The sequence below is a fragment of the Cavia porcellus genome, unplaced genomic scaffold (assembly GCF_034190915.1).
Source record: "Cavia porcellus strain 051 isolate PalLab524CR breed Dunkin Hartley unplaced genomic scaffold, mCavPor4.1 scaffold_6, whole genome shotgun sequence".
Classification (NCBI taxonomy): domain Eukaryota; kingdom Metazoa; phylum Chordata; class Mammalia; order Rodentia; family Caviidae; genus Cavia; species Cavia porcellus.
The window spans coordinates 90,741,292-90,767,684 of record NW_026947489.1 but is presented as its reverse complement, the minus strand read 5'-3'; the positions used below and the strand labels follow the sequence as shown (position 1 = coordinate 90,767,684).

The following is a 26,393-nucleotide window of genomic DNA, read 5'->3' as shown; positions in this document are numbered from 1 at the left end:
TCTCCCACCACAGAGGCATGCGCCCCCAGGTTCTATGCCTTTTCCTTGGTGGGGGTGGGGGAGGGCTAATTCTCTACCCTCATTACCAAATCAAAAGTGCTATTTTTGGACACAGCACCCTGAGCAGTAAATAATTAATTTGTATAATTAGAGGAGGAAGCCTTCGACCTGGCAATTTTTAACCCAGCATCAATGCACCCTTTGTACCAGCCTGGCCGCCTCACCCGACCCCCACCCCTGCCCACAAACACCTACCAGTCCCCCCACCTCAGTTGCTGCCACCCCTCCCCCATCAGCTGCAGCCCAGCATTCCCGGATGGTCGGCAGGGTCCACGGAGGAGCCCCGATCTCTCTACTCTCGTCCCAACAAAGTTCCTTCTCTGCACTGCTCCACAGCAGGGACCCGCCTGCCCGCAGCTGCCCCTCTTCACCAGCCTTCTCTGCCCACCCCCCAGAGCTCTGCTGGGCTCCAGATCCCAGGCCCTCAGCTCTTGGGAAACATGTAATCCACCTCCTCTGCTCAAGATGCCCCAACAAAGCATCGAGTTTGCATTTCAAGAAACTCCCATTAATATCAATTTACTTCACTGAAACCTCGGGTTCTTCATCAAGTTGATGATTTATGATAAAATCAATTAAATTACGGCCACTTAGGGCCCAGCCGCTTCCTCTCAGATTTCATTGGTGCGGGGCCCAAGTGTCTGGTGGAAAAAAAATGCAAGTTTAGCTGGAGGCGAGGAAAGATAATTCTGCGGCTGAGAAAATTTAATGCAAAACAATTTCCAGGCAAAGCCAGGCGTCTGGACAGAAACGCAAGAGCCACTAGCTGGCCTGCGGAAATAACTATCTGGGGTTCAAGATGTTTTCCTCCCCACCCGTCCTCCTGCACGGTTTCCCCCTCTGTCCCTTCACCTTTGTATTCACTTGCCCGCCCCCCTCCCCCAACAGAGATCTGGGGAGAATCTGAAAGGAAACTGTGGGACCTCATTCAGCAGCGGCCCAAGCCTCAAATCACAGGTCTCCCAAACTCTCCTGCCCCACCAGGCCAGGCTTGTCCCCTGCTTGCCCCTCACCAACTCCCAAATCTCCCACTGCAAACCTGCAGCTCCAAAGTGAAGATCGGGCTGCGTGGGCAGACAGCCTTGCGGAAGGGGCAGGAGGCACGGGGGCCAGGGCCAGGGCCAGGGCCAGGACAAGTGGATTCTGTGTGTGTGGCTTTGGGGGGCTGGGGGGAAGAAAGCACAGGTGGGAAGGGGAGACAAGAAGCAGTGGACTGTGCCTGGGCACCCTCCCTGAGGCCCAGGAGGGGAGGACACTCATGTCTGCTCCAAGAGCCACCCTACAAAGGCACAACCACCAACTCTCAGCCTGAAAGCTGCTGCACACACACTTGTGTGCACTCTTCCATAGTGCACAAACACATCACACATCACACGTGTGCACATCTGTCTGCACACTCTCCTCATGGCTCACACAGAAACAACTTCCCACCCTGCGCCTGCCAGGGGCGGTCCTCACATCAGCTCACATCTGGGAAAATAAATCCCAGCACCTCCCTTCCGCCTGGCACAGCCTGGGCTCCAAGGAGAGGAGGTCCTCTCTCCTCGGTTCTGTCTGGTTTTTGGTTTCCAGAGCAGGCATATAGTAAACCTCTGAGGCCCCAAATCCCCTGTCTCCTACCTTCTGGCTTAACACCCAGCTGCCTTGAAACCCCGTGTAATTTCAGCTTCGAATAACCCCTAGGTGCTACAGAGCTGGCCAGGGTAGCAGTGGGACCCGGGTGGGAGGGGAGCGGCCTAGCCTTCCCACCTCTGCCCACAACGCTTCCCTGACCACCCACAGCTCCTGAGTCCCCTGGAAGCCCCACTGGGGTATCTCCAGCCTGCCCAACCTGACGCGATCCTGTCCACCACGGGGCACAGGTACAGCCCAGCCCCTCACTACGCCATGTCCCACACACCTCACGCAGCTGCACCTCGGTTGGCCCCCCCTCCCCGCCCTGGTCGCCCTGCTCTCTTATCTTTGTCCCCTCTGCCACCCACCGGACCCCACACTGGCCAGTGGAGGGGCTGGGTCTCGGGCCCCACTCTCTGCCCAGCCAGGCCCAGCGCCCGGATGGGCACCCCGCACTCACCTGTGCGCGCCCCGCTAGGGCAGCTGCGGGTGGGCCGGCCGCGCAGGGGGCGCGCGGGAACCGCTGGCCAGGCCCGGGAGCCTGGGCCCCGAGCGGGACTCCGCCGCCTCTGCCGTCCGCATGCCCGGGCCCCGCAGCGCCCCGCCGGCGGCGAGGGGGTGGGGAGAGGCCGCGATCGCCGCCCCGCGCCCGCCCCAGCGGCTTTGTTCGGGGTCCGAGGCGCGCGCGGCCCTGCGCCCGCTGCGGAGGAGACGCCCGGGGTCCCGCCCCGCCTCGGCCCGCGTGGGGCTGCGGAGCCCGGACCCGTGTGGCCCCGAGCCGGGCTGTGCCTTCCAGAGCCGAGTCGCCGGGCGAGGGGATCGCGAGTGGAGTGGCGGGGGCGCGGCCAGGCGCAGGGGGCGCCGCGGCGGAAGGCGGCTCTTCAATGTCACCGGCGAAATGGGTTCCATATGTCCGAGCCGGCCCTGCGGAGACGGGCAGGGCAGGGCAGGGCAGGGCAGGGCGGAGCGGGGCCACGCGGGGAGCACTGCGGGGCCAGGGCAGGCTCGCTTCCCTCCGGGTTCCTAAGGCTGCCAGGAGCCGTCCCTTTTCTCTGCCTTCCTGCAGGACGGGCTGGGAGGGGACGCAGGAAGCGAGGCCTCTGGGAACCAAGTCTGGGGCTGCAGGGAGGAGTGGCATTGGTCTCCTGCTCCCTGGAGAGGCAAAGGAGACAACGAACCCTGGGGGAGCAGGAGGATGAAAAGCCGGGAGGACGCCGGGCCCAAGTGTGAGAGGCCGGCCCATCCTCTCCCCTCCCGGATGAATCTGGAAAACTCAGGCCGCGATGATTTAGTGACCGGTGGTGGCCGGTGGAGGTGGTGACCCAAGTGTCCTGTCTGGGACGCCTCGGCCTTTTCCTGGCACTAGGGCTCCTACGCCAGCTGCCTGGAGCCTGATGTAGGCCCCCAGGACCCACTCTGGGGGCTCCTCCTGAGGAGCCTCAGCTTCCTGTGGAGAGAGCTGGCTGTGCAGAGAAAAACAGCGACCTGGCTTCTGGAGGGGCCCCGAGTGTCTGCACCCCAGGGGCTGGGTTCTTCTTCTCCGTCTCTCCCTCTTTCTCTTCCTCTCTGCGTCTGTCTGTCTCTCTTTCTAGCTGGCGCCCCTCTCTCTCCCCTAAACCCTCCCTCCAGTCCTGGTTGCTTTGTCTTCCCGGCCCTGCCTCTCTCTGCATTCCAAGTGAATCTGAATTGAGGCGCACTGAGGACTCGTAAGTGTCTCCAGTAATCACTCAGGAAGCCACTCTGTCCTCCCGGCCTCGGACCCTTTCTTGATGAGAAACCCACTCTCTGCCCTGGACAGACTGTCCTGCACAGTGGGTGGCTTCCCTTCCACTCCCTCCCTGTGCCGTGCGTCCAGGTCCGGGCGCTGTGTGTCTGCTTCTCTGTGGTCTGCCCTTTGTGGCCCACTCTCCCTGTCCCCTTGGGCTCAGCCTTGACTTCCCAGCCAGAAGGGAGCCTGCTGCTGCCTCTGCCTGGTGTCTCCTCATCCTTCAGCTCCACTCCCACCCACATCTTCAGATGCTCTGGCTGCCAGGCCCATGGGTAGACAGAGACCCAGGGCACCTCAGGCACCATCGCCCCTCTCTCCGCCCCTCTCCCCGAAGGACACAGACTCAGCTCAGAGGGATGGGATGGGGTACACACAGGGCAAAAGACAGGGTGCTCCCGGGCTTGGGGAGCCAAGTGCCAATAAACTTAAGAAAACAACCAGGGCCTTTCAAGCTTGCTGATTGGGGGTCGGCCCAGGCGGCTGAAGAGAGGGCATCAGGCCTCACACAGAGGTACAGGGAAGGGGCCAGAGACTGAAAGATAACAGTGGCCAGGGATGGTCCCCCTGCTTTGTCTCTTGGGGCATCAGTGTGCAGTTGGGGGAGGGAAGGGGTGGGGCATCTGTGCCACCTCCCCAAGGCCAGAGGAGACAAAGACCCCAGGGGGCTGGTGGAGTGGACAGGAAGAGTGAGAGTGCCACAGGCCAGGCCAGGGTGTATAGGGGGTGGGGACAGGGCTAGGCCCTGTGGGTCTGCTCCCACCAGTTCCCCTGCCACCTGGCCTGGCCCAAAGGGCGATCTTTCAGGTCCCCACCCCCCACCATACCCCTTTTGTCTTCCATCCTCCAAAGCCAACTGAATTCAGAAGCTAACACAAGTAAGTCTATGCTCTCTCTTCCTTCTTCTGGGCCCTCTTGCATCCTAGGGAAGAGGGGTCCTCTCCCCCTTGTCTTGGGCCTCCATTCTGAAGCACCAGTTGGGAGTGAACTCACTCTCCCACTTTTCCACACCTTACACACCTCGTGTCCCACATGAAGAAGTGGAAACTCCGCTCACCTCCCTCACAGGCACACATGAGAGGGGGATCTGCCAACCCTCAGGACTGAAGGGGAATAGGACAGAAAGACCTGGCGCCCCTACTCCTCCCAGGTCCGGGGTGTCTTCCCCAGCCCCTCCAGGGGCTTCACCCATCACAGTCCCCATAATCTCCTCTTAAAGAGGAAGGGACTCAGCATCCACAGTGACAGTGACAGCCCGTGGGAGTGAGCAAGGGCTGGGCCATGAATAATTAACACCTGGCCCGGCTTGCCCTAATTTGCCTGCTCCAAGGTTTACACTAGCAGACAGAGTTAAGTGGCACAGATGATACTGGCTATAAAGTCAGCTGGCCCCGCTCCAGCCAGAGACCAGCAGCCAGCAGCCGGGCTGGGCTTCTGCCCCCACGCATCCCTGTCACCACTCTGGGGCACCATACAGGTCGGTCATCCCCAGAAGCCACCTCTCAGGCTTTGCTCTTGATCAGCTCCTGTAACCACCACAGGAAACCCTAGAAAAAAGCTGTCCCCTCTTCAACTGCACCCCGAGATCCCCCTCTTTGAAAGATGGGGGCTTAAGTGCGGGAACACATCCCATGTCCTTGAACACCCTCCAGCTTCTTGGGGTCACCTGATTGATTCCTAGAACACTTCTCTTCTAGAAAAAACTTTAGAAAACCACACACACACTTCAGCCCAGACACACAGAGTCTCTCACTGCCTAGGAAACTTCTCTTTGTTTTAGGTGTAAGGGAGGCTTGTGGGGTGTGAATTCATCTCCTCGTTTTGTTAGCCAGGAGGAAAGTGGGGAGCCAGGCTCTCAGCGGCTCTCTCTGCCCTTCACCCCTTGCCGGCCTCCACTGCCTCCCCTCAATTTGGGTGGCTCCTTCTCTACCCCAACACCGCCACAGCATCAGACCTGCAAATGAAGCTGTAAAACTCCACTGATCCCTCCCATCCATCCGGTTGCAGTTACAGCTACAGAAAACTTTGACGGGGTCCCTGTCCATTCCAAACATCTTTGCTTTCACCCACAGTTAATTCCTCCACCGCCAGCTCTCCAGCCCTGGGCCGGGGCTCCTTGGCTTTTGGAGTTGAGTTTGGTTCGCTCAGGCCAGGGGAGCTGGAGAAGCCAGACTCCCAGAGGACAGTCACGGAGACATGCAGCCTCTTTGCTGGCTCTCTCGGGCTCAGAAATACAGTTTTTACATGAGGTCGTGGTCCGTGAATGGGTTTCTATGCCAACGAGGCGCTTCTGGTTTACCAAATTTATACAAATCCCGCCTTAATTGATGGTCGCAGATGCTGTAATTGAAGACCTCTAGCTCTACAGTTTTCATATTAACTGCTGATCTATTACTGCAAATTGAAATAACCAGCTCCTGCGAGCAAAGGGAGAGAAGGACCTCGGAGAGAACGACTCTGTCCCGGCCTCCCAGCCGCGGAAACGGCCAAGCTCCCACATCATTTTCCTTGAGAAATGATTTATCCAAGACATGGCCATAAACAACGCAAGTCACCCACAAACACACGCAGACGCACGCGCAAACACACAATGGTTGGCATGCGGGCCGAGGAGGAGAAGCTGACACCCATATTGCTATAAATCAAGAAAAAGGTTGGAGAGAGAGAGAGAGAGAGAGAGAGAGAGAGAGAGAGAGAGAGAGAAAGTATTCCTAAAATCTCTATGCAATGCCTCAATGGGTATAAACACACAGCACACCGTGTGAAGAGAAATGGCAGGAAGCGAAGATGGTTATTTGTCACACTTTACGACAATAACATTAATAACAAACAATAAATTTACATGGACACAGAAGACGCGGTAGGTAGTGAGAAACCCCTTCTACTTACAACACGCCAGCCCGCGGTGCGGCTCCGGCTTGCGGGGCGCTTTTATTGCTGTCTCCTTTTCTTTTCCTCTCTCTCTCTCTCTCTCTCTCTCTCTCTCTCTTTTCTCTCTCTCCCCCTATCTGGCTCTCTCTCTTTTTTTCTCGGGGTACAGGCTTGTTTTTCAAAGGACAGTTGAATTGCACGTCAGAAACAGGGAGACCAAGCCCGTGATTTTCCTGACGAATACATATCTATTCTGCAACCTCGGCATTAATTATTTAATGAATCACGTGACCAGGAGGGGGAAGGGGGTCTTTCGATTTCAGGCTCAAAGGACCACTGTGACCTTCCCCTTCAGGAGGAGAAATTTTCCTGTAAAATAGGTCCCCCCCCCCCCGCCCACCAATGGAATAGAAGCGAGGTCTCCTCTCTCCCACGCACACATCCCTGCCTCTCTGGGTGCGCGCCCCTGCTCCCCCCAGACACACACTTACCCACAGCCCACCTCTCTTCTCTCCCTTCTCCTCCTGCTTCTGCTTATTTCGTGGAGGTGAAGAAACAGTCTGCAGGGGTGGGTGGGGGTGGGGTGGGCTCCAAGCCCTTCTCCGAGCCCCTGTTTCCTGCGCTTCCAATGCTCCTGCCTGTACCCTTTAGGATTCACATTTCCCCATCCAACTCCATTCACTCCCACTCTTGGGGTATTTATTTTAGGGGGACAAGCACGCTCCCTCTTCCAAGATAACCAACAAGGTTTCTAAAGGGACCCACTTGGAAAGGAACACTTCCTAAGTCCTGATGACTCATAGGTCGCAAATGGGCCTTGGGGCTTCAGGTCTCTTTCTGAGCTTTTGTGGTACCTTGGAAGGGGTCAGGGACAGGGTGAAGAGGCCTCCAGAGTTGAGTGTAGCCGCCAGGGGGACTTGGATTCGTTGTGTTGTTGCTACCCTAGGAAGCCAGATGCTACTTGACTGCTTCAGACAGGCTCTCCAGACAAAGGACCAGGGTGAAGGTTCCTACACAAAAGAAGTGGACACCAGCCTCTCCATCCCAAGTCACACCCTGTCCTGTGTCTCAGTCCCTCAAGAGCCCAACAGAACCCTCACTGAGAGCTGAGCCAGGAAGACAGAGCAGGGAGGAAAGCTTTGAAGCCTGGCCTGGCAGCCAGGGCCCCCAATTTCCCAGGTGCTCTTTAGCATCCTAGGTTTGGAGCAGCACACAATAGAGCCCCATTAATTGGGGCGGTTGTGGTAAAGGGTTAACCACCCAGGATAAGAGAAAGCCACCCCGCAGGCCTGTGCAAGACCTACACAGACTCCTCCAACTCAAACAGAAACAAAACCAAAGATCCCCCAAACTTCACAAGTTCCAATCAGAGTCTCAGTCTTGGGCCAGACCACAGACAGCAGGGGGCGAGGGCAGAGGGAAGCAGAGACAGACAGACATTCCTCAGAAGCCAGGCCAGCGCTCCGCATTCCAGCTTATCGGCTTCAGGCTTCAGCAGGGCCCTGGCCCAGGAGACAGCAGAGGCACTTTAGGGTGGGGTGTGGGGCTGCCCCCCCCCGTAGACCCCATAGGGAGAAAGCCCAAAGCCCTTGGATACCATGTTAACCCCAAAGAAAGAGCTGCACATCGCTGTTACCATAAGAAACTACCCCCACTCCCAAGAAGCAGCCGCAGCCCCTTGGAAGATCTGGCTGCTGCCGGGGGTCCCCTGAGGAAGACACTGGAATCCTGCCCTCCCCACGGGCTGGGGGTGCCAGCACGGCCCAGGCTCGGTAGGAGGGGTGGTCAGCTTTGATTGTCCCGATACAAAACACAGACTGGTATTGAATTCAGCTCCCGCCTGGCTGCGGCCCGCCCAGCTCTGGCTCTAGTTAAGACAACTCCCTGCGAGGAGGTCCTGGCCACCAATTCATTAAAAATGGCCCCGCAAAGACATACTGAGGTCTACAAAAGAGAGGCAGAGAGATGTGTGTGTGTGTGTGTGTGTGTGTGTGTGTGTGTGAGAGAGAGAGAGAGAGAGAGAGAGAGAGAGAGAGAGGGAGGGAGAGGGAGAGAAAGACACTCATCTTCAGGACCCAGAGATTCTTTTTTAAGGGCAAGAAACAGCAACGAAGGGACCCGAGCCCTGCCAGCCAGGGTCCTGTTCAGAGCGCCCCACACTGTCTCCCTCCTTTCCAATCCTGGGAATGTCCACGTCCACCACGTCCAAATAAACAAGCCGCCCGAGCCAGCCCGGAGGCCCAGCGCTTTGCTAGAGGCCGATAAAGCGAACGTTTAGACTGCGAGGAAGGCGAGATTGATTTACGAATCTGAACACGCCGGTTTTATGGCCGATCACAAATCCGTCAGCGCTCAACTCACGCTGGGAAACTTCCCCACTTGGTTTTCCAAACGACCCCCTCCTCAGAGCCTCTTTCCAGGGTGGGCCACCGGCACTGGGCTCGCCTCTGCCCAAGCTGGCAGGCAGGTGGCAGGCTCAGGAAGCCAAGAGGAGGGTCTAGGGAATTGGGGGAAGACAGGTCACACCTCAGGAGAGGCCCTGTCTCCTGGACTGGCCACTGGGACCCTAGAAAGTGCACCCAGGCAGCAGCCAGCATGCAAACACGTTGGGGTTTTGGAATGAGGGAAGGAAAGATCTTGTGTTTGGGCCTGGGTGGATGGGATTGAAACTCTTGAACCCCAGTCTTCTCTTCCCCTCCTGCTTCTCTCTGCTGAACCCCTAAGTCCTCCTATCCCAGAGAGCACTTTGTGAAGTCCCAGCAACTGGGTCCTCCCCAGGTCCCAATATTTTCAGGAGTGGGACAGTTTGACTTTCTGTTTACCCCACTCCTACCTGAGGCTCCCAGCCCCTCCATGTATGACACCCAGGGACAAAAGAGAAGATTCCTATCACTCCGGTTATTTCTTGCCTGAGCCTGGTCCAACTTACAAGAAACAATTTACCGGGGCTGGGGATTTAGCTCAGCGGCATAAGCGCCTGCCTTGCAAGCAGGCAGTTGTGAGTTCAATCCCCAGTACCGATAAAAAGGAAAAAGTCAAAAAAAAAAAAAAAAAAAGAAAGAAAGAAAGAAAGAAAGAAAAGAAACAATTTACCAGAGGCAAACCAGCACTCCACACACATCCCAGCACGGTTCTGTCTCTCCTTTTCCTAACTCAAGGGGAGCAATTCCTCTTCCCAGCTAGAATCAGCCTCTCCGCCTGCCCCTGAGAGGATGCCCCGCTGGCGTGGATTTTTAAGAGGCAGCAAACAGAATACGAATTTGGGAAGGTCTCCACAAACCGAGCTCCTCCCTCCACATATCTCTCACCCATCTCTTGACACCAAAATTCCTGCAAACTTTGGTTCAGTGGTAGAGCTGGCCCTGGGGAGGGTCAGGGAGGCCTGCCCTGTGTTGCACCCTCTCCCATTCCTCTTGCTGCTGGGGAGAAGGTGAGGTCTCTCAAGCACTCTGAGCAGTTGGGCTAGGTCTGTCTGGGAACAGAGGGCCAGGATAAAGGTGAGAAGAGAAACAGCTTCCTAAACAAAGGCACTGCAGATCTGTAGCTGTAGGTTTGGATGTGGGGAAGGGATATTCCTTCAAGGTGGGAGCCAGCTCCTTACCACACAGTGCAAGGGCTTACTCCCTGGCCCTCTGCAGCCTGAGGGTTGGGCCGGTCCAGCTCTCCGCACAGCATCCATAACCCTTTGTCTTTCTTCCCAGGCTCCCTCCAAGGGAAGCAGGGAAGGAGGCATGAACTGACTACAAGGGGCAGAGGTTGCAGCCTAGGGAAGGGACCATGTAAGGCTAGACCAGCACCCTGCCACCCCGCACACTAACACCCTAACACCCACCCGGGTGTCTAACACCCGGACTCTCTCTTTTATTCCTTTTCTCCTTGATGAACACTTACAGAAGAGTAATCCAGGAATTCCGAGCTATCAAGGAGAGGTTAGGGGGCAGGAGGGGAATAGAGAAGACCGAACACACTTTTGACAGCTCAGGGACCCTCCCTGCCTGCCGAGGTGCGGCTTTCCCTCCTGGCCCAGGAGGCAGGAGCCAGCACAATGTCCAGTCTCACAGAGGCCAAGGGGCTGCCGAGGTCATTTTGTGGTTCTAATGCTGAGCTAATCGCCTAGAAAGCGTGGCCTTTCCATGAACTCTCTCTCTCTCTCTCTCTCTCTCTCTCTCTCTCTCTCTCTCCTGCCAGCCTCCTGCCTCCAAACTCTAAGAGAGGCCTCAGGGAAAAAAAGGCCAGCACGTCAGGTCTTAGGCAGAGCCCAGGAACTCCTCCGCCCAGAGAAGAAACCAGAACCCCAAGCTGGGAAGCCAGGAGAGCAGGAAGAAACTAAATGGACCGTGCCTCCAGGAAGGGCAGAGCAGAGCGGTCCTGGGTTGCACACCCAGCCTGTGTACCCAGCACGCTGCCGGCTCCACACAGGAGCACAGATTCTGCTGGAATCTCAAGCCATACACAAGATGAAAAGCAAACGAATCCACTTATACCCTTTCCAACGTCGCCGGGGCTTTCCATCCAAGAACTCCGTTCCATTTTTCCAAGAGGCTGCAGTGACATCTTGCTGTACACAGGCAGAGGGGACACGGACCCCTCCATACCCCAGAGTCCACAATCAGAATCCCACGCACACCTGCACCTCACCAGACTCATGCAGGCCCCACGCCAGCTGCCTCTCCCCACACAGCCTGCCCTTTCCAAAACGAGAAGGGCCCTCTGCTTCCAAGCCACCTCCTAAACAGCCTCAGCTGGGGTTTTTCAAGGGCCCCCCACCCCACCCCGACACCTCTGTCCGGACCAGTTCAAACACTCTCCAGGTGTCAGGCTCCGGCCACCTCTGACCCAAACATCGGTCATCATAAAAGCAGCAAATCTGACCAAGTGTCCACCATAAAACCCCTCAAAGATAGTTGAAAAAGAAAAGAGGAGGCGAGTGTTTCTTCTGCCACTTTGAAAAGACCTCATAAAACGATCAAAAAAAGAAAAGAAAGGAAAAGAAAAAGCCAGCCCAGGCCAGGGCTTTGTTACCTTTGCGCCTCTCGCCTCCTCCTGCCCCGAGCTCCGAGGGTCCCATTCATGATGAGCGGCTTCTTCCAAACTGAGAAAAAAGTTCTCAACTTTAGGGTTCCAAATTTTTTCCCCCTTGCAGATCCGGGAGAGCCGGCTAACACTTTTTTCCCCCAACAGCCGGTCTGCGGAGATTTGCTGTTGAATAATAACAAAGGAGAGAGGGTACGTATTTAAAGAAAAGAAGTGATTAATGGTTTTCTGTATAATTCTCACATTTTTCTTAGCTCTTGTCTACACAGAATGGCTGTGAACTTTAAGCTCCATAGAAATCTTTTTTTTTTAATTCTATTCATACCTTCCAAGGAGCAGCTTTGATTTAGTTCTTTAGAGACATTCCTGGGGGTGTATGCTTTTTAAGAAATACTTTCCCCCTCAACCGAGGGTTAGTTGCGTCTCTTTGCAGCTAAAACATCACACTGCGATGCCAAGAAAACAAAACTCACCCCTCAGCCTCCTCTAGGCCCAGGCGATTTTTTTTTGTATGAATCTCCAGGCTGTTTATAAACTGACAATTCAACCACCCTTTCCCCGCACTGAGGACACCAGGCCTGTCCCGTGCCTGGCCGTCCCCAGCCCCCTATCACCATCACTACAAACCAGAGAGATGCAAAATAAATAACCATAAACCATGTGCGTGAGATTGGCTGTTTTTATTTTCTGAAAGAAAGGACTGAAACAAAACACTAAGCCACTTTTAACTGCATGTACTCCTGGAGCACCAAGCTTTTTGACAGTGAGGTGGTGGTGGCACCCTGGACCACCACCCACCACGGGGACCTGAGACCAGGGCTCCATCCAGCCTCACCCCTGGACATCTCAGCAAGGGCCCAAGCCTGACCAAGCTTTCCGAGGGTCACCTGCACCCCTGTCCCTTCCCCCACGCCATTCTAGGGTAACGGGACCTCAGAGACAAAAAGCTATTTGCCCCCCCTCACTTTCCATACTTTCTATGAGAAAGAAAATGAAAATTAATACAGGAGCAGGGCTTCACAAAAGAGGCCATTTGTCTTCTTGATTATCTATTTGCTTGTCAGAGTTTGAGCTATGGCACCGGCTAGCTCTTTTGTAATATAAAAATACTCTGAAAACCTGCAAACACCCAGAAACATCTGTGCAAAAAATTAGACTCATTAAAGCCTTAAACACCTCAGAGAAAAGCGGTACCTTCGTAGGCAGCAAGGAGAGAGGCCAGCCTGGTAGAATCTTCTCTCTCTCTCGGAACTTTAATAACCAAAGAGCTGTCTGTCTAGAAGGAGACAGCTTAACCGCATTTTATTTGCTTATGACAAATAAATCACAATATGAAAGGCTCTGCCATACTTAAACCTCTTGTGTCCTACAATGAAACATTTCCCCCAACCATTAGGGGCTGGAATCAGCCCTGCCAGTTCTTCTGATCCATTTTTGGATGGGAGGAGAAAAAAATTAAAACGAAACAAGAAACACACCCATCCCAAAAGGGAAATAAACCAACTACCACAATTTGGACCCCTCTGAGACAGAAATTCCCATTGGATCTCCGAGCAGGGCAGGGTGGATCTTCAACCACACAGGATGTGAAGCCAACCCGCTAGCTAGGACGCTGGGCACACACTGGGTGGCATTTGTCCACCGAGGTTCCAACAAAAACACGGATGTGATGATGATCACGAGAAACTAAACATTTATTTCTATTGTCACTCTGTACAGGACACGAATTTTCACACCAATGCAAGGTTCTAGGCTTGGGCACCCTCCACCCCTAGGGAGGAAGGCGCCTGGCTTGGAATGTCAGAAAGAACAGGAGAGAGGATGCACATGACATAAAATAATAGTAATAATAATATTAATAATAATAAACAATGCAACAAGGATAAACTATGGTGAGGGCTCTGTCACATCGTCCCCCGCCAGTCCAATGGCCACATTTTATTCCCTAGTTTCATATTCATCTTCAGTCTAAGAGAAGCCTCTGTTGTACAACTCCGGAATGGCTGGGGTGTGTGTGGGGGTCACGCCTAGCCTCCCCTCCTCCCCCAAACTGGCCCCTCACCCCGCCAAGCGTGAGTCTGGGTCACTCTTTTTGAATCCTTGACTCAGTTTCCCTGCCAGCTCCTGCGTGGCCGAGGTCGCCCCTCCCCCACTTGGCCTCTTTCTTCTGTCCCCCCTTCACCCCCAAGGCGGAAGGGGGTGAGCAGTCAGCGGTCCCCCGTGGACGGGCACGGAGGAAGAGCAAAGCTGGGTGTGGGTGTGTGTGTTACCGTGGGCAGCCACAACCCTGCTTTCTGGCAGTCCCAGGGTGCTTTCGCTGGGTGTCAGGAGGGGGACAAAGAAAGAAAATCCAGGCTGTCTCCCAGCAGCGGCAGCAGCAGAGGCGGCGGCAGCCTGGCCGGGCTCATTTGTTAGCGAATGTCGAGGTAATGGTCGCCACCGAGGCCGTCCTCTCTTCTCCTCGGCAGAGTAAACAAGACAGATGGGCCGGGCCTGGCGTGATTAAAGATGAACTGTGGATCCATCTTCTCCGCGAAAGCTGCAAACCAGGAGCTCGGCCTCCTCCTATTGCTCTTTCTTTTTTTCTTTCTTCCTTCTTCCTTTTTTTTTTTTTTTTTTTCCTCTTTTTTTTTTTTTAAAGGAAGAAAGCAACAGACTGGATCTTGCTTGGGGGCGCGCGGGGCGAAAGGGGGGTGCTCGCAAAGCTCCCTGCTGTCATTTTTATAAATAAAGCACCCCACCCCTCCTTCTCTGCCTTTACTCAGATATAGATGAAGTGAGGTGGGGAGGAGAGCGGGTAGCCTGTTGGGGCCCAGGCCTGGGCCCCCTCCCGCATCCCCTGTATGCCCCAGATCTGCGCTCCTTGCCCTCCCCGCCCCCAGGTCCGCGGCTCCAGCTGGGGGGGCGCACTAGAGCGCTGGGGGGCCTCCGTTGGGCCGGCCAGGGGGCCCTCCACCTGGGCCCGCGGTGCCACCCGAGCGGATCTTGGTGTTGGGCAACTTGTGATCTTTTTTCCACTTCATGCGCCGGTTCTGGAACCAGATCTTGATCTGGCGCTCGGACAGGCAGAGCGCGTGGGCGATCTCCACCCTCCGGCGCCGCGTCAGGTAGCGGTTGTAGTGAAATTCCTTCTCCAGCTCCAGGACCTGCTGGCGGGTGTAGGCGGTCCGCGAGCGCTTGGGCTCCCCGCCGGCGTAATTGGGGTTTACTGGACACACACAGAGACAGGGAGAAAGAGAAAGTTTTATTGCCCCAGAGGGAGGAGCCAGGGCCCCTTCTTCCAGCTAACTCGGTGGCGGCGCCCCCTCTCCCCATCCACCTCCACCTCCGGCGTGGAGCAGAACTGCGCCTCGCCTCGGGAGGGCCGCGGACAACCAGGGAAAGCACAGACGCCAAGCCGCGCGGGGCTGTGCTGGCAGCGTGGATGTTTGGGTGTCTAGGGGAAGCAGGGAGAAATCTCTGCGAGGTTTTCATCGCTCCTCTCCCCCTTGGCCTGGGGCCCGGGTGGGAGATCGAGGGGTGGGCGAGAGAGGGGTGTTGCCCTGCACCTTTCGCGTTTAGTGCCCACCCTCCCTGGCTGCCCGGATCCCCAGCAGAGCCTGCCCCCAGGAAAAAACTTTTGTACACATCCCCAGCCGGCCTGGAAGAAAGGGGTGGCGGGGTGGTGGGGGAGACTAGGAGTTGACTGCGGTCTTGGCTTAAATACGGATTACTACCTCCTCCTCCTCCTCCTCCTCCTTCTCCACCTCCCACACACCCCCCTCCCCAACTTCCAACTTCCCTGGGACTCCATCTCCCCGGCGAAAAAGTCGCTGGTGAGAACAGAGGGGAGCATGGACAAGCAACTTCAAAGGCGCAGGGCCCACCAGGCCATAAAAATTTATGGGGGATGTAATTATGTGGCTCTGAAAACAGGCGACCGTAAATCTCCGGCAATGGCGAGTTTATAGCGGGGACAATTGGCTTCCCCCAGCCCTCCCAACCCCCCCTCCCGCGCCATGCCTCCGGAAAGTGCCGGGGGGGGGGGGTGGGAGGGGAAGGGGCGCCCACGCACTCACCCGTGCTCACGTGAACTTTGCGCATCCAGGGGTAGACGACGGGCTCTTTGCACGCGGAGTGGGACGGGCTGGGGTGCATGGGGTTCTGGGCGCAGGGAGGCGGCGGGGGGCTGCTGCTGACCGCCTCGCAGCGCTGGCCGGGCTCCGGGAGGAGGGCCCCGGCGGGTGGCGGCGCGGGAGCCCGAGGGGACAGCCCGGGCGGCGGCGGGGGCGGCGGGGGCGGCGGCGGGGGCCCGGGGTCCCGGCAGGCCGCGTAGCGCTGCACGGTGCACGCCGCGCGCCGCCCGAAGGCCGCCTCGGGCTGGAAGCTGCTCTCTCGCCGCTGGCCGCCGGCGTAGTACCCGGGCGAGTGGTCGCTGGGTAGGTAATCGCCCTGTGAATATTCCTCGCACGGAGGGAACTTGGGGTCGACATAGTTTGAGTTGATCAAAAAAGAACTCATAGCCATTAATTTCTGGGAATTGCCCACAAAATATACTAAAATTTATTCCGACCCCTGACTCGTTTTCCTGTTTCCGAGAGCCCTCCTACTTACTGTCAAGTGAACAAAGTTGGGGCCCACGTGATCCTCCGAGCCAATAGCCACCCCGCCTGCGATTCCCGGATAAGGAAATCTGCTCACCCGGACCCCACTCCAGCCAAAGAGGTTTATTTCCCCTTCTCCGCTTCCCCCTCCCCACCCAGCGGCCGCCAGGATTTACATAGGGCTCCTGCGGGGCGACCCCCTCCTCGCCGCGCTCCTGGAGAGCTCAGAGGCTCAGAGCGCAGGGGAACGCCAGGGCGGCACGCTCGGACGCAGGCCTGGCCAGCGCGCTGGGCAGAGCTCGATTCCCGCATCCCCTCCAAGTTGGGGTTCCCGATGTGGCCCCTGCGGTCCTGCCTCACCTCTGCCTGGCATTCTGTGCTTTCCAAAGGGCTCCCTGTCCTCCCCAGGGCGAAACGGAGCCCGTGCGCCCGGCGTCCGCGTGGGGAGTTCAGTGGCCGGCGGGCTGGGGACTCCTCCTCGAACTGGGGAGTCCACTGGGGGCGAGGGGCTCGAGCTGGGGGCTTTTCTCTGCAGCCAAATGAGGAGGGGGGTAGGGGATGAGCGAGGAGGCGTGGGGAGCTGGAGGGCGGGTGCGCGGAGGGTCTTGTCAGAGATGAATGGAACCGCTAGCGGATCGATAGCAAATGCATGTACTAATTCGGGGAGACCTCGCCTTCCAAATCGCATTTAGCTGCACTGTTAGCTTGACCGTATCAGTCAGTCCGTCTGTCCCCCTTCTCCTGGCCACTCCTCCAGCCCAAGCCCAAAGAAAGGGCTTGGTTTCCCCGTTGAAGATGAGCAGGAGTCAAAAACCCTGCAACTCTTAAAAGCAAATTGAATAACAACTTGCTAATTCCAGAACCAACCGAGCCACACTGACGGTGGCGCCCAGTCCTTGTAGTTGCCACTAATGCCACAGCCTTGGCAGCAACAAATAAAGCCTTCTTTTCCGGTTGATGCTGGGGACAGAAGCCCTAGCATCGAGCCCCCCCCCCAACCTCCCAGCACACACAGTAACACCCCTGGCAATCGCGTATTTCCAAGGCGCCTCTTTCTGAACCCAAACGGAAAGTCGACCTCAGCATCCGTTTGGAAAGCGAATTTCCTTTGCCTTCGCACACTGCAGAAAACAGTCTTTGAAAACAATTCAGATAAAGCCCCCTCCAACCCAGGCAAATAGGTGGGCTTGGGATAAGAACGTAAATTAAAGACACCATCAACAACCGTCACTTAAGTGAAAAAGGGTTAAAGCTTCCAGGGGTGGGCAGGAGCTGAGGTCAGGTAGAGGATTCCTCCATCTCTAACCAGTGAAAAAGGAAAAGAAAAGGAAGAAAGAAAAAGGAAGGAGTCTTCTCGTGGCCAGTCACCAAATTGTCCTCATTTAGAAAAATAATGTATTTTTTTTTCTTTCTGGAAAAAAAGGAGCGGAGTGTTTATGTCAACTACATATTCCCCTAGATACGAATTTGTGACCATAAAATTCCTTACACAAATTCGGACCTACAGGGTATATACAGAAGACAGACAGATCTTCTTGGCCCAGACATTTTCCAGCTCTACTTTCGTTCTTCTTTGTGGGGGATGTGGTCGGAGTGCTTTCATTTTATTTCGTTTGGTTCTAGTTTTTGAGCTCTGGGAGCCGAGCAAGGGTCTGAATCCATTCCTGGGATTACAAGGTTTTCCACTCTGAGAGAGGAATAGAAGCAGACGGTCTGCCAGAGATTCGAAGCCCGCGGCCGCCGGGTAACTCTGGGCGGCTCATGAATTATGACATGTAAACATTAGCCACGCACAAAAGGAGGAAGGGTCATCCTGAGGCTGCCAGGAGTCAGACTCAGGGCTTTCTGGGTGCCCTCATGTCCCTCCCCTCCCCCTGACTGTATTTTTTTAAAAAAGAGAAAAACAAAACCCTCATGGGCTCCTCCAGTGCCCTTCACAGCCTTAGTCTGCGGATCAAACGAATATCTAGATATTTTCCAAAGCGCTTCTCAGCCCAGGGAGGAGGGAGAGGCGGCTGGGTGTGAAGGGGGTGTCATAAAATCCTTTTGGAAAAAGTCAATGGTACAAAAAAGAGAGAGAAACAGCTGTAAAGAAAAATGCTGGGAGACCAAGCAGATGGGGCCCCGGATATTTAACGACGGGCAATTCCGTTTACAACCTGAGAAAAGATCAAAGACGTTTCATTTCCGAATGAAGGGCAATGAGGAACCATAAAAGATGCTGCCAGATGATGTGTAGGCCCCTCCCCACCTCCTGCAGCCCCTGGGGGCCAGAATGGGAGACTTGATCCCCTAGAGGGATTTGGAGGAACCCAGGGCCCCTGTCTCTCTAGCCCCAGGTGGGTCCCCTCTTTCTGACATCACTGGCCCAGTCCCTGGCCCAGCCACCTGCTTGGATGGCTGGCAATAGGGCTCCAAAGGGGGCCTGGGGCTACTGAACCCACTTTCTGGGGCTCCCAGGAACTCCTGAATTTACAGAACAAGGGCACTGAGGATTGGGCTGGAGGCTTTGACTCTGAAAGCTGTGATCAGGCTGCATAACCTGTGTACCCAGTGGCCTGCTCCCCACACACACCCCTTTGCCCATCTCTTAGGGTCTGAGAGATGCATCCCTTCCAGAACAACGCAGAATGCCACCAAACTCATGAGCAAATACAACAAACCAGGACCAGCCATTCAACGGCCACATGCCAGAAGCCTCTGCCCTCTAGAGATGAGACTCCTGCAGGGTGGGCAGGGAACACTCCTGGCTGCTGGCAACCAGCTCCAGAGACCCTCTGTTTGGGGGGGGGGGCATTTTAAAAAAATAAACCAAATCTGTTCATTGCCAGTGATGACCTCTAGGCCTGGTTTCTAATACTACCATTCTCCCAGGTAGGCCAGGGCCACACATTAATGGGGTGTGGACCCCCACGTAATTACTTTGTATTGCAATCTCTGCCAAAGAGAAGAGGGCCCAATAGGTAACCTCAGACCCCATCTGGGCATCCAGGGATACAGGAGTCTGGTCCCTCGGCCTCACGTGGCACCAGCTCCCCCAACACCAACCAAAGACCTGTGGAAGTCCAAAAGCCACTTGGGGCCTCTGCGACCCACTTCAATGGCTCAGGCCCCTCCCCCACCCCATACCTCCAAGTCCTGCCCGCTCCTGGAAGCCCGTCCAGCCCGCAGGCGGTTCGGTAGTTTAGGAGGCCGCAGGGCTGGCCGCGGGGGCCTCTCTGCTGCTCTGTTCCACGCAGGATGTGGCCCAGGTGCCCGCAGCACCCCAGAAACGATTCGCAGGGCACAGAACCACCGCAGGGTTGAGCACGGCTGGTCCTGAGCGCAAGGATTCTCTTCCCTGAGCGCTGGGACCCGGTCACCTGCTCTTCCCGCCGGGGCACAGCACCCATCCCTGTGCAACGCAGCTCCAGCAGGGTGCAGCCGCCCGCGGAGGAGGACGGGGATTAACAGGGATCCCAGGACGGGTTCACCGGGAGCAGGAGGCTGCCTTGGTACCCGGAGTACCAAGGGCTCGCGCGGAGAGCCACCTCTCCTGCGCTCCCGGGGCGTTCGGAGCTTCCGGGCCAGACCCCTTCTCCAGGCAGCCACAGGTTGCCAGGGGACCTCAGGCTGCTCAGACCCCCACTCTGCCATCAGGGCCCCCAAAGAATCATGCACCTTGTGTGAACGCGGAAAAAGGGACGCAGCGAGCCGGGGAAGGCGAAGGGCCGGGGCGCCAGGGCTCAGCCGGCCGCGCCGAGGACCAGGAGCCCCGGAGCGCAGCGGGCGCGAGTACTCACCGGGCCGCTCCCCGCGCCTCCGGGCCGGCCCGGGTGACCCACCAGGGCCCCTGGGCAACGGCTGAGCTCGCTGGAAGTCCACTATCGTGAGTCCGGAAAAGCGAACCGCGGCTGCGGGTAGAAGAGGAGTCCCCAGCCCCCTCCGAGGCCGGAACAGGACTTTTTTTTTTCCTTCTTTTTTGGTGTTTTTGTTTTTAGAGCACAAGTTTTGGTATTCATCTCTTACTTTGGCAGTCTTTGTTAAACAGCTAGGCGCGTCACAAGGCTCGCGAACATTTTAATAATTTTTAGACGCCGTGACCTGCGGTTCACCCCTCTGCCGGCCTCCCCCACGAGCGGGCGGTGGCTGTAATATGCTGGCGCGGTTTGCTCGGTCATATTGAATTTTGCGCAGGTCATTACATGGGAGAAAAATGACGGAGCAGCAATTTGATTCTGTGCATCCTTTTTCCAGAACCTTCTCACCCAACACCCCCCCCCCAAAGTCCCATTCCGGTAGAGTTCAGGCTGCCCCGCCCTGCTTTGACTTCCCCATCATTGCTGTATTTTTTTCAGGAGAGCCTGAGATTCCAGGAGGAAGCTTTGGGTAGGAAGCTGGCACTCAAGACAACTGCAACCTGGTGGGCATCGGGCATCAGAACCTCAGAGCAGGCCTAGGCCAGGGCCTCTCCCCACTAAATCCTGCACCGGCGGGGCCTGTCCCCCATCCCATCCCACACTCTTCTCCACTTTATTTGCTCCCCCAAATCCCAGAGATACCCCTACTTCTGCCCAGGAAGAAGCTCCAGGGCCTCAAAAATGACTTTTCAGTCTCTCACCAAGGCAAGTTTGATCCATAGCTAGCATGTTTGGGGAACACGGAGAGAACCCCAGATAGGTGCTGGCTGCACTGATCAAACCTAGAGACCTGGGGATTTGGCTTTCAGATTTGGCTTTTACCCTTTAAAAACAGAACCAGATAAAGGGGTTTTTTAAAGACCATTGTACTAAACACAGCCACCGTTTTGCCTACCCCCCATCACCACAAGAAGGGTCCCAAGAAAATTGGCAAGGCTGTAAAACATTTTCCAGGTTTGTAGCTCTAGGATTAGAACCCCGAGAATCCCTACAGCATGCCCGTCCTTCCTCCCTCCCAAGAGGACTGCAGAGATAGAGCAGGTGACACCTCTTCTCTCTAGCTCAAGGCTCAGGTCTAGGAGGGGTGGCAGGGTGGGGACCTGGGGTTAGGAAAGTGCTTCACAAGTTTGAGGTGACCCAGGAGTGTATTCCAGAGAGGTCCAGATTTACCATGCCGTCTGTCCTAGCATAGAGGAAAGAAGACTGGGGGGGAACAGAAAGAGATTGATCCTCCAAGCCAAGCTTTGACCTCTGCACCTTTAGCACCCCCAGGAATTCCTCCCTGGCCTGACACCCCAGAGAAGTTCCATTGAGGATTCTGTGGAACACACACACACACACACAAGTGGAGGTCAAATTGATTTAAAATTTGTTATGAAACCTTCTTCTATTCTGGCCATCTTCCATTCTGGAAGGACAAACACCCACAGGCCACCTCCTCTCTCCTAAGTGTTTGGAAAAAGACTATAACAGCATTTCATAAGGCCGCAGTCATTTACAGATTCCCAAAGCAGACACACGCCCTGGTGTTGTAATTGCAGTCTCTCTGAGCGGTTTACTCATAAGCAGAGCTTAATGTATGGATGAAGGTTCATTTCAGGTCGCCTGTTCCAGCGCCAGTTAGAAAGGGCTCCCTGAGACTATTCAGTATTTTTCCTTTGCACTTCTGCTCCCTTTTCCAAATAGGAAGACAGGGAGCCAAGATTTACACCCAGACGAAGTTTGGGAGAGAGGGGGAGATCTAACAAACTAATCACCTTCCATATCCTAGTTTTTAAAGCCAGGCAGTGGCACAGAAATAGTTTCAAAAGCCTCTGGCACTGGTCCGCGGTCTTGAACTCCAGCCCACTAGAACCAGGCTGGAGGGTTGCAGGGTGGGGGAATTCCTAGAAACAGGGAGACCTGAGGTCAGGTGGAATTGCCCCAAGTTTGGCCCCTTTAGGGCAAGTAGGGTGGGTAGCAAGCCTTCATCTTGGAAGCTTTCTTTGGCCCTGCTGCAATGGCGTGTGGGTAATTGAATTTTTCAAATGTGTGCGGCTGGGTAAGTTTTAATTAAATTTTATATGGTGACTCAAAGGTTATCTTTGGGGGAGAAATTGCTCCGGAGAATTCGCCCCGCCCCAAGCAAGCGCTGTCTTTTGTGCAGCTCTCTGACCAGCACCACTGGTTTATTGTTGCTGTTTGTCTTTCTGCAGAAGGCTTGCTTCCTTCCTCAGTTTCTCCTTCCCCAGCCTTGGCCTCGCCCCTGCGCCCCCGCCCCCTCCTAGGGCGCAGGCACCTCATGCTCCCCGCCCCCGCCCCCTCTAGACGCCTGGCGGTCCCTGGCTCACGCACGCTGTAAACTTTTGACCCTCCAACTTTGCGACCCCTCCGGCAATAACACTGGCCTCACCGCCAGGGTCTCTTTCTGCTGCGCCGGCTGCGGAAACCCAAGCGCACAAACGCCCTCCTTGCCCCTCCTCCTGCGCCGCCTCGCCCGCTCCCCACGCGTCCGTCCATCCCGGCCACCGCGCCCCGTGGCCGGAGACCTGGGGAACGGGACTCTCTGGTTGTTAAATAACGCGGGGTGGGGGATGCCTGCCTGAGCACCGCCCGCGTTTGTACAAGTCTCTTCTTTGGGGAGGCCTGGAAGGGCTTTAACCACCCACCTTCTTCCTCCCCGACTCCCCAAGGGACGTGCTTGCTGCGCGAGCGCCCCCACAGAATGGGCTGACCTAAGAAGGGTGTTGGTGGGAAAAATGGCAAAGCTTGGAGCAGAGTTTCCTTGAGCAGGGGCGGGTGGCGAGCACTGTGTCCATAGTACCAGAAGGACAGCTGTGTCCCAACAATGCGAGGGCGAGCCGGCCCCGGGCCACCTTGCGCGGCGCCCGCTGGCGCCCGGGAGGCCCCGGCGTGGCTGTGAACTTGGTCTAAGGCGGACTCTACTGGCAGCTCGGGGACGTTACAGCCTCTGCCGCGGCCGGCGCCGCGTCCCTGCGGACCTCCCCGCGCACTTTCGGTTTCCCTTCCTTCCCGCGTGTCACCTGCCAGGACCCCATCTGTCGCAGGGAGGGCAGGGTTTCATTTCGATTTTCCTGGGAGGCCTTCAGTTATCAGAGACGAATAAAGGGAGGGAGCAGGAGAACGAATGAGAACGCAAGAGTAGAAGCCGGGTACAGGGCTGATCCCCAGGGCGCCCCCACAAAGGTCTCCTCCTCGGCCTGCCACTCCCCGACCCACCCACACACCTGTCCTCTGCGTGCCCTGTGCCATGTCGCCTGCCCACCTTTCAACCTGCCCGGGGTCATCTCCCGGCCACTGGCAGCACCTTCCCTCCCTGCGAGGAGCCCTCCCTGTCCCCACCGACTCCCAGCCCGGGGCTCGACGCCACCGACCGAACCCAGGCGTCGCGCTGCGCCTGAGGCTGCAGCCGCGTGGGCGCAGTCCCAGTCCACTCGGGAATCGAGGCCAGAGCGCGGCGGGGCGGCCTGGAAGCTTCTTTAAAAAAAAAACAAAACTGCAAGACGCTGCACAGCCAGGGTGCATCCTCTTCTCCCGGAGAAATTTAGGGAGAGAAGAGACTGGAAAGGAGAAGCCAAACCATAAAGGAAAGGGAAAAGGAGGGAGAGAGATGAAAAGGAGCGGGGGTGCTTGCTGTTGGGGTTCCACAGGTTCCTAATTGCTCAAAATCCATCTTCTTTCGGCTCCTAAACCCCTGCACTTCCTCTCTGAGCTTGCATTCCGGTTTTCAGCGAGCTTGCTACCTAAGAGGGGACGGGATCTGCCTAACCCTGCCGGCTCACCCCCGCCGGGCCTGCAGCGCCCCGGTGCCTGCCTGCGCCCTGGTCAGCGGCCGCGCGGCGCGTAATGCATGCGGCAGCGGCCTGGAGCCCAAGCAGGCCGGCGCTGCGGCCCCCGCGTCTGCTGACCTCTGCGTGATCCCGGACTCTATGAATTATTGATGAGGTATAAGCTTGATTTCCCCTTTCAGGATGCAAACTCCATTATACTGTTAAAATGGCGATTTAATCGTTGAGAATAGCTTTGGTGTGGGTTCTTTTTCCCCCAACTCATTTGCGCCTCCTTCCTTTTCATTTAACTCTCTTAATTAAATCCTTTTAACAGATTTTAATCACTTTTTGGAGGGAGGGTGAGGAGGAAAGGGGAAGGCCATAAATACCATCAGTAGCACCCTCAACAAACGGGACACTAAAGTCAGACAAACCAAAACAAACCACAAAGCCATCAAAAGCTTCTACCTTTGGGCCGTGGAGCAGAAGGTAGGAGGGAGGGAGATGTGGCTCCCTCCAGAAAGATTGCAGCCACAAGCTGGGGGCACTGGCCTCCAACCAGTGAGCCAGGTCAGGGCCTGCAGGGACCTGGCTGCCCGGGTGTGATTAGGAGATGGCTCCTGCCTTGAGACTGTGGAGCCCCAAGTTATGCTGCACACCCTCGCTGTGACCTGAGGCTTGGGGAAGGCTGCAGGATTCTTGGGGGAGAAAGCCCTGCTCCAATCTGGGCCTCAGGGACACTTAGGGAGAAACATCCATTCTCCCGAAGGGGGCCCCCCCCATGTCCTGTCTCCCCTCCTCCTCCCCAAACAGCCCGTTTCCAAGCGGTGTGTCTGGGTTAATTAACATGGATGTGTAACAGCAGCACCTCAACAATGGATACATCCCTGCTGTGGGCAGATCTCATGAAGGCTCACAATCCAATGACTCCCAGAAACTCCAGAAATGGTGAGGGTGACAAGTGGCCCCTCTTCAAAAACAGGGAGCTGGTCCTTGCTGGTTGTGTCCCACAAAGCCAGCCAGGTTGCTCCCAAAGCTGAGTTGGGGGATCATGCCAAGCAATCTATCTCCTCCTTTGCTTGGAGGTGCTGCTTCCGCTCTGGCATCCAGAACCCAGGAATAAAGGAGCCAGGCAGCTGAGGAGTTTCCTCCTGGACCTCCCAGGTCCTGTCCTCCCGGTCCTCAGCAAAGGGCTCCTTCCAGTCAGTGAAGGGTTAACTGTCCCTTCCACAGTTATGGAAAGAAGCTGATGAAATATGGGCCCTTGGAACTCCAGGCCCACTGGCTTTCCTGTTTACACTGCTTCCTACTTCCTCCCACCCGAGGCCACAGAGAAACAAAACAAAACAAACAACCAAATAAAACAAAACAAAAAGTCAGAATCCAATTGTGTGCTGAGTGGCAGCCAGGCTGGCCTCAGAGCCCGAGAGAAACTGTAGCCTCTGTCTCTGGTTGCTGCCTTCTGGAGTGCCCCCCACTCCGGGGTTAGGGTGCGAACTTAGCCAGAGGATGTTGTGCTAGTTCCGAAGTTGAGGCCTGACCTGAACAGGGGGCGGAAGCAGAAGGGGAGAAGGGAGAGAAGAGCTTTGGAGAGGAGAGTGCAGCCTTTCTGGAGAGAGATGTCTTGGGGTCAGGCAGGAGCCAGGGACAAACCTCACCAAACCTCTCATCCCCTCCCCCAACTTGCTGGCCGGATCAGGGAGGGCAAATGCCCAGAACCCCAAGTGGAAAAGAGGACAGCTCAGGCAGGACTTCTCCGGGATCCCCTCAGAGCTGGAAGTTTGGCCTCTGCGGCAGAAGTGGGTGCCCCTTCCTGGGGCTGCACTTCATCCTTCCAAAAACCTCTGGCCAGATGTGCCCCAAAGATGCCCAGAGCTTCAGGCCCCACACAGCTCCTTATCGGCAGCTGCCTGAGGGCTATACCAGACGGGGAAATCTTCAGGAACCTTAAAAGGCTGAGCAAGAGAGGGGGGCCAGAAGGAGACCAGAGCTCTGTAGGATTAGGGTTCCCCTGGAGCCCTGAGTTGGGCTGTCAGTGTGGGGTACTTCCTGGGGAACCCTGCCATCCCCCTGCCCTGCAGAGGAGTGGAGGCCCAGTCTCTGAAATTTACTCATGTTTAAATGGAGCTGACCAGGGTATCCTTTGTGTCCTTTCCAAAGGGGTCCACGTGCCCATCAGTCCTGGAATACGTGTCCTCACCCCCAGGCTGAGGAGCCCAAGCCTTCTGAGCTCTAACTCTGCTCAAAGCCTTTGGGGGTCTCCTGTGAGATGCACAGAGAAGGGGGAGCTCAAGAAAGCAGAACACTAGCCGCTTCGGTAAACAAGGGCGGGGTGAAGCCCAGCACCCCTGAATGGGAAAACAGGGAATCTGGGGATCCCCTCCTCATTCCCGAACCAGAAGCTCCCCAAGAAGACAAATGTCCAATCCCAAGGACCACCGGCGGGAGCTGGGGAGCTGCATAGAGAGATGGTAGCCTGCAAAGGAGAGGCTGTGTCCCTGGAGGTCACCCAGGGACCCTAAATTTCAGGGGAAAGGGACAAGCCTATGGCTTTTGGAAGAAGGGGGACTTTTCCTTAGAAAATAACAAGTCCCTGAGGGTTGGCTCCTGAAGTCCCCCTGGTTCATGGTGCCACAAAACAAAGAGATCTTTGAGGATCTGGCGGGAGAGGAGAGAAGAGCACCTTCCCATCTTCTCCCCCAGTGCCTGCCTTTTTTCTGTCACTGTTGGGGTCCAAGCTCCTGGACAGGTCTGATCTGTGGAGGGAGCTTTCTAGGGGTCTATTTAAACACGCCCT

The 26,393-nt window shown here is 56.2% G+C and overlaps 2 protein-coding genes and 1 long non-coding RNA gene across 7 annotated transcripts in view; 1 reads left to right on the top strand and 2 right to left on the bottom strand.

The window, feature by feature from the left end:
- Hoxb3 (homeobox B3) overlaps nt 1-26,393 on the bottom strand; it is a 53,632-nt gene that overhangs the window by 12,108 nt on the left and 15,131 nt on the right. For 2 of the 4 annotated variants that reach the window (XM_063251410.1, XM_063251409.1), the window contains exon 1: nt 2,135-6,672. The gene's annotated coding sequence lies outside the window, so the exon portion shown is untranslated. Of the gene's footprint in view, nt 1-2,134; nt 6,673-11,332; nt 11,510-19,709; nt 20,169-26,393 lie in introns of those variants that run through there. The other 2 variants (XM_063251407.1, XM_063251406.1) reach the window with 2 other exon arrangements.
- Hoxb4 (homeobox B4) lies at nt 13,021-15,850 on the bottom strand. The gene is made up of 2 exons (XM_013149427.3): nt 15,403-15,850; nt 13,021-14,552 (listed from the first exon to the last, which is right to left on the bottom strand). The coding sequence occupies exons 1-2, from the start codon at nt 15,848-15,850 to the stop codon at nt 14,254-14,256; spliced, it is 747 nt and encodes a 248-aa protein (XP_013004881.3). The 3' UTR covers nt 13,021-14,253.
- LOC134476538 (uncharacterized) lies at nt 15,914-18,757 on the top strand. 2 transcript variants are annotated; one of them, XR_010048300.1, is made up of 3 exons: nt 15,914-16,048; nt 17,551-17,671; nt 18,522-18,757. It is a non-coding gene; the product is annotated as an uncharacterized LOC134476538 (long non-coding RNA). The 2 variants fall into 2 exon arrangements; XR_010048299.1 differs by lacking the exon at nt 17,551-17,671 and having other exon boundaries at nt 15,983-16,048.

Excerpts from the sequence above, each read along its gene's own strand:
- Hoxb4 (XM_013149427.3), bottom strand. The coding sequence starts at position 15,850 with ATGGCTATGAGTTCTTTTTTGATCAACTCAAACTATGTCGACCCCAAG. Across the intron at positions 14,553-15,402 it reads CAAAGTTCACGTGAGCACGG|TAAACCCCAATTACGCCGGC; the intron begins GTGAGTGCGTGG and ends GTGTGTGTCCAG.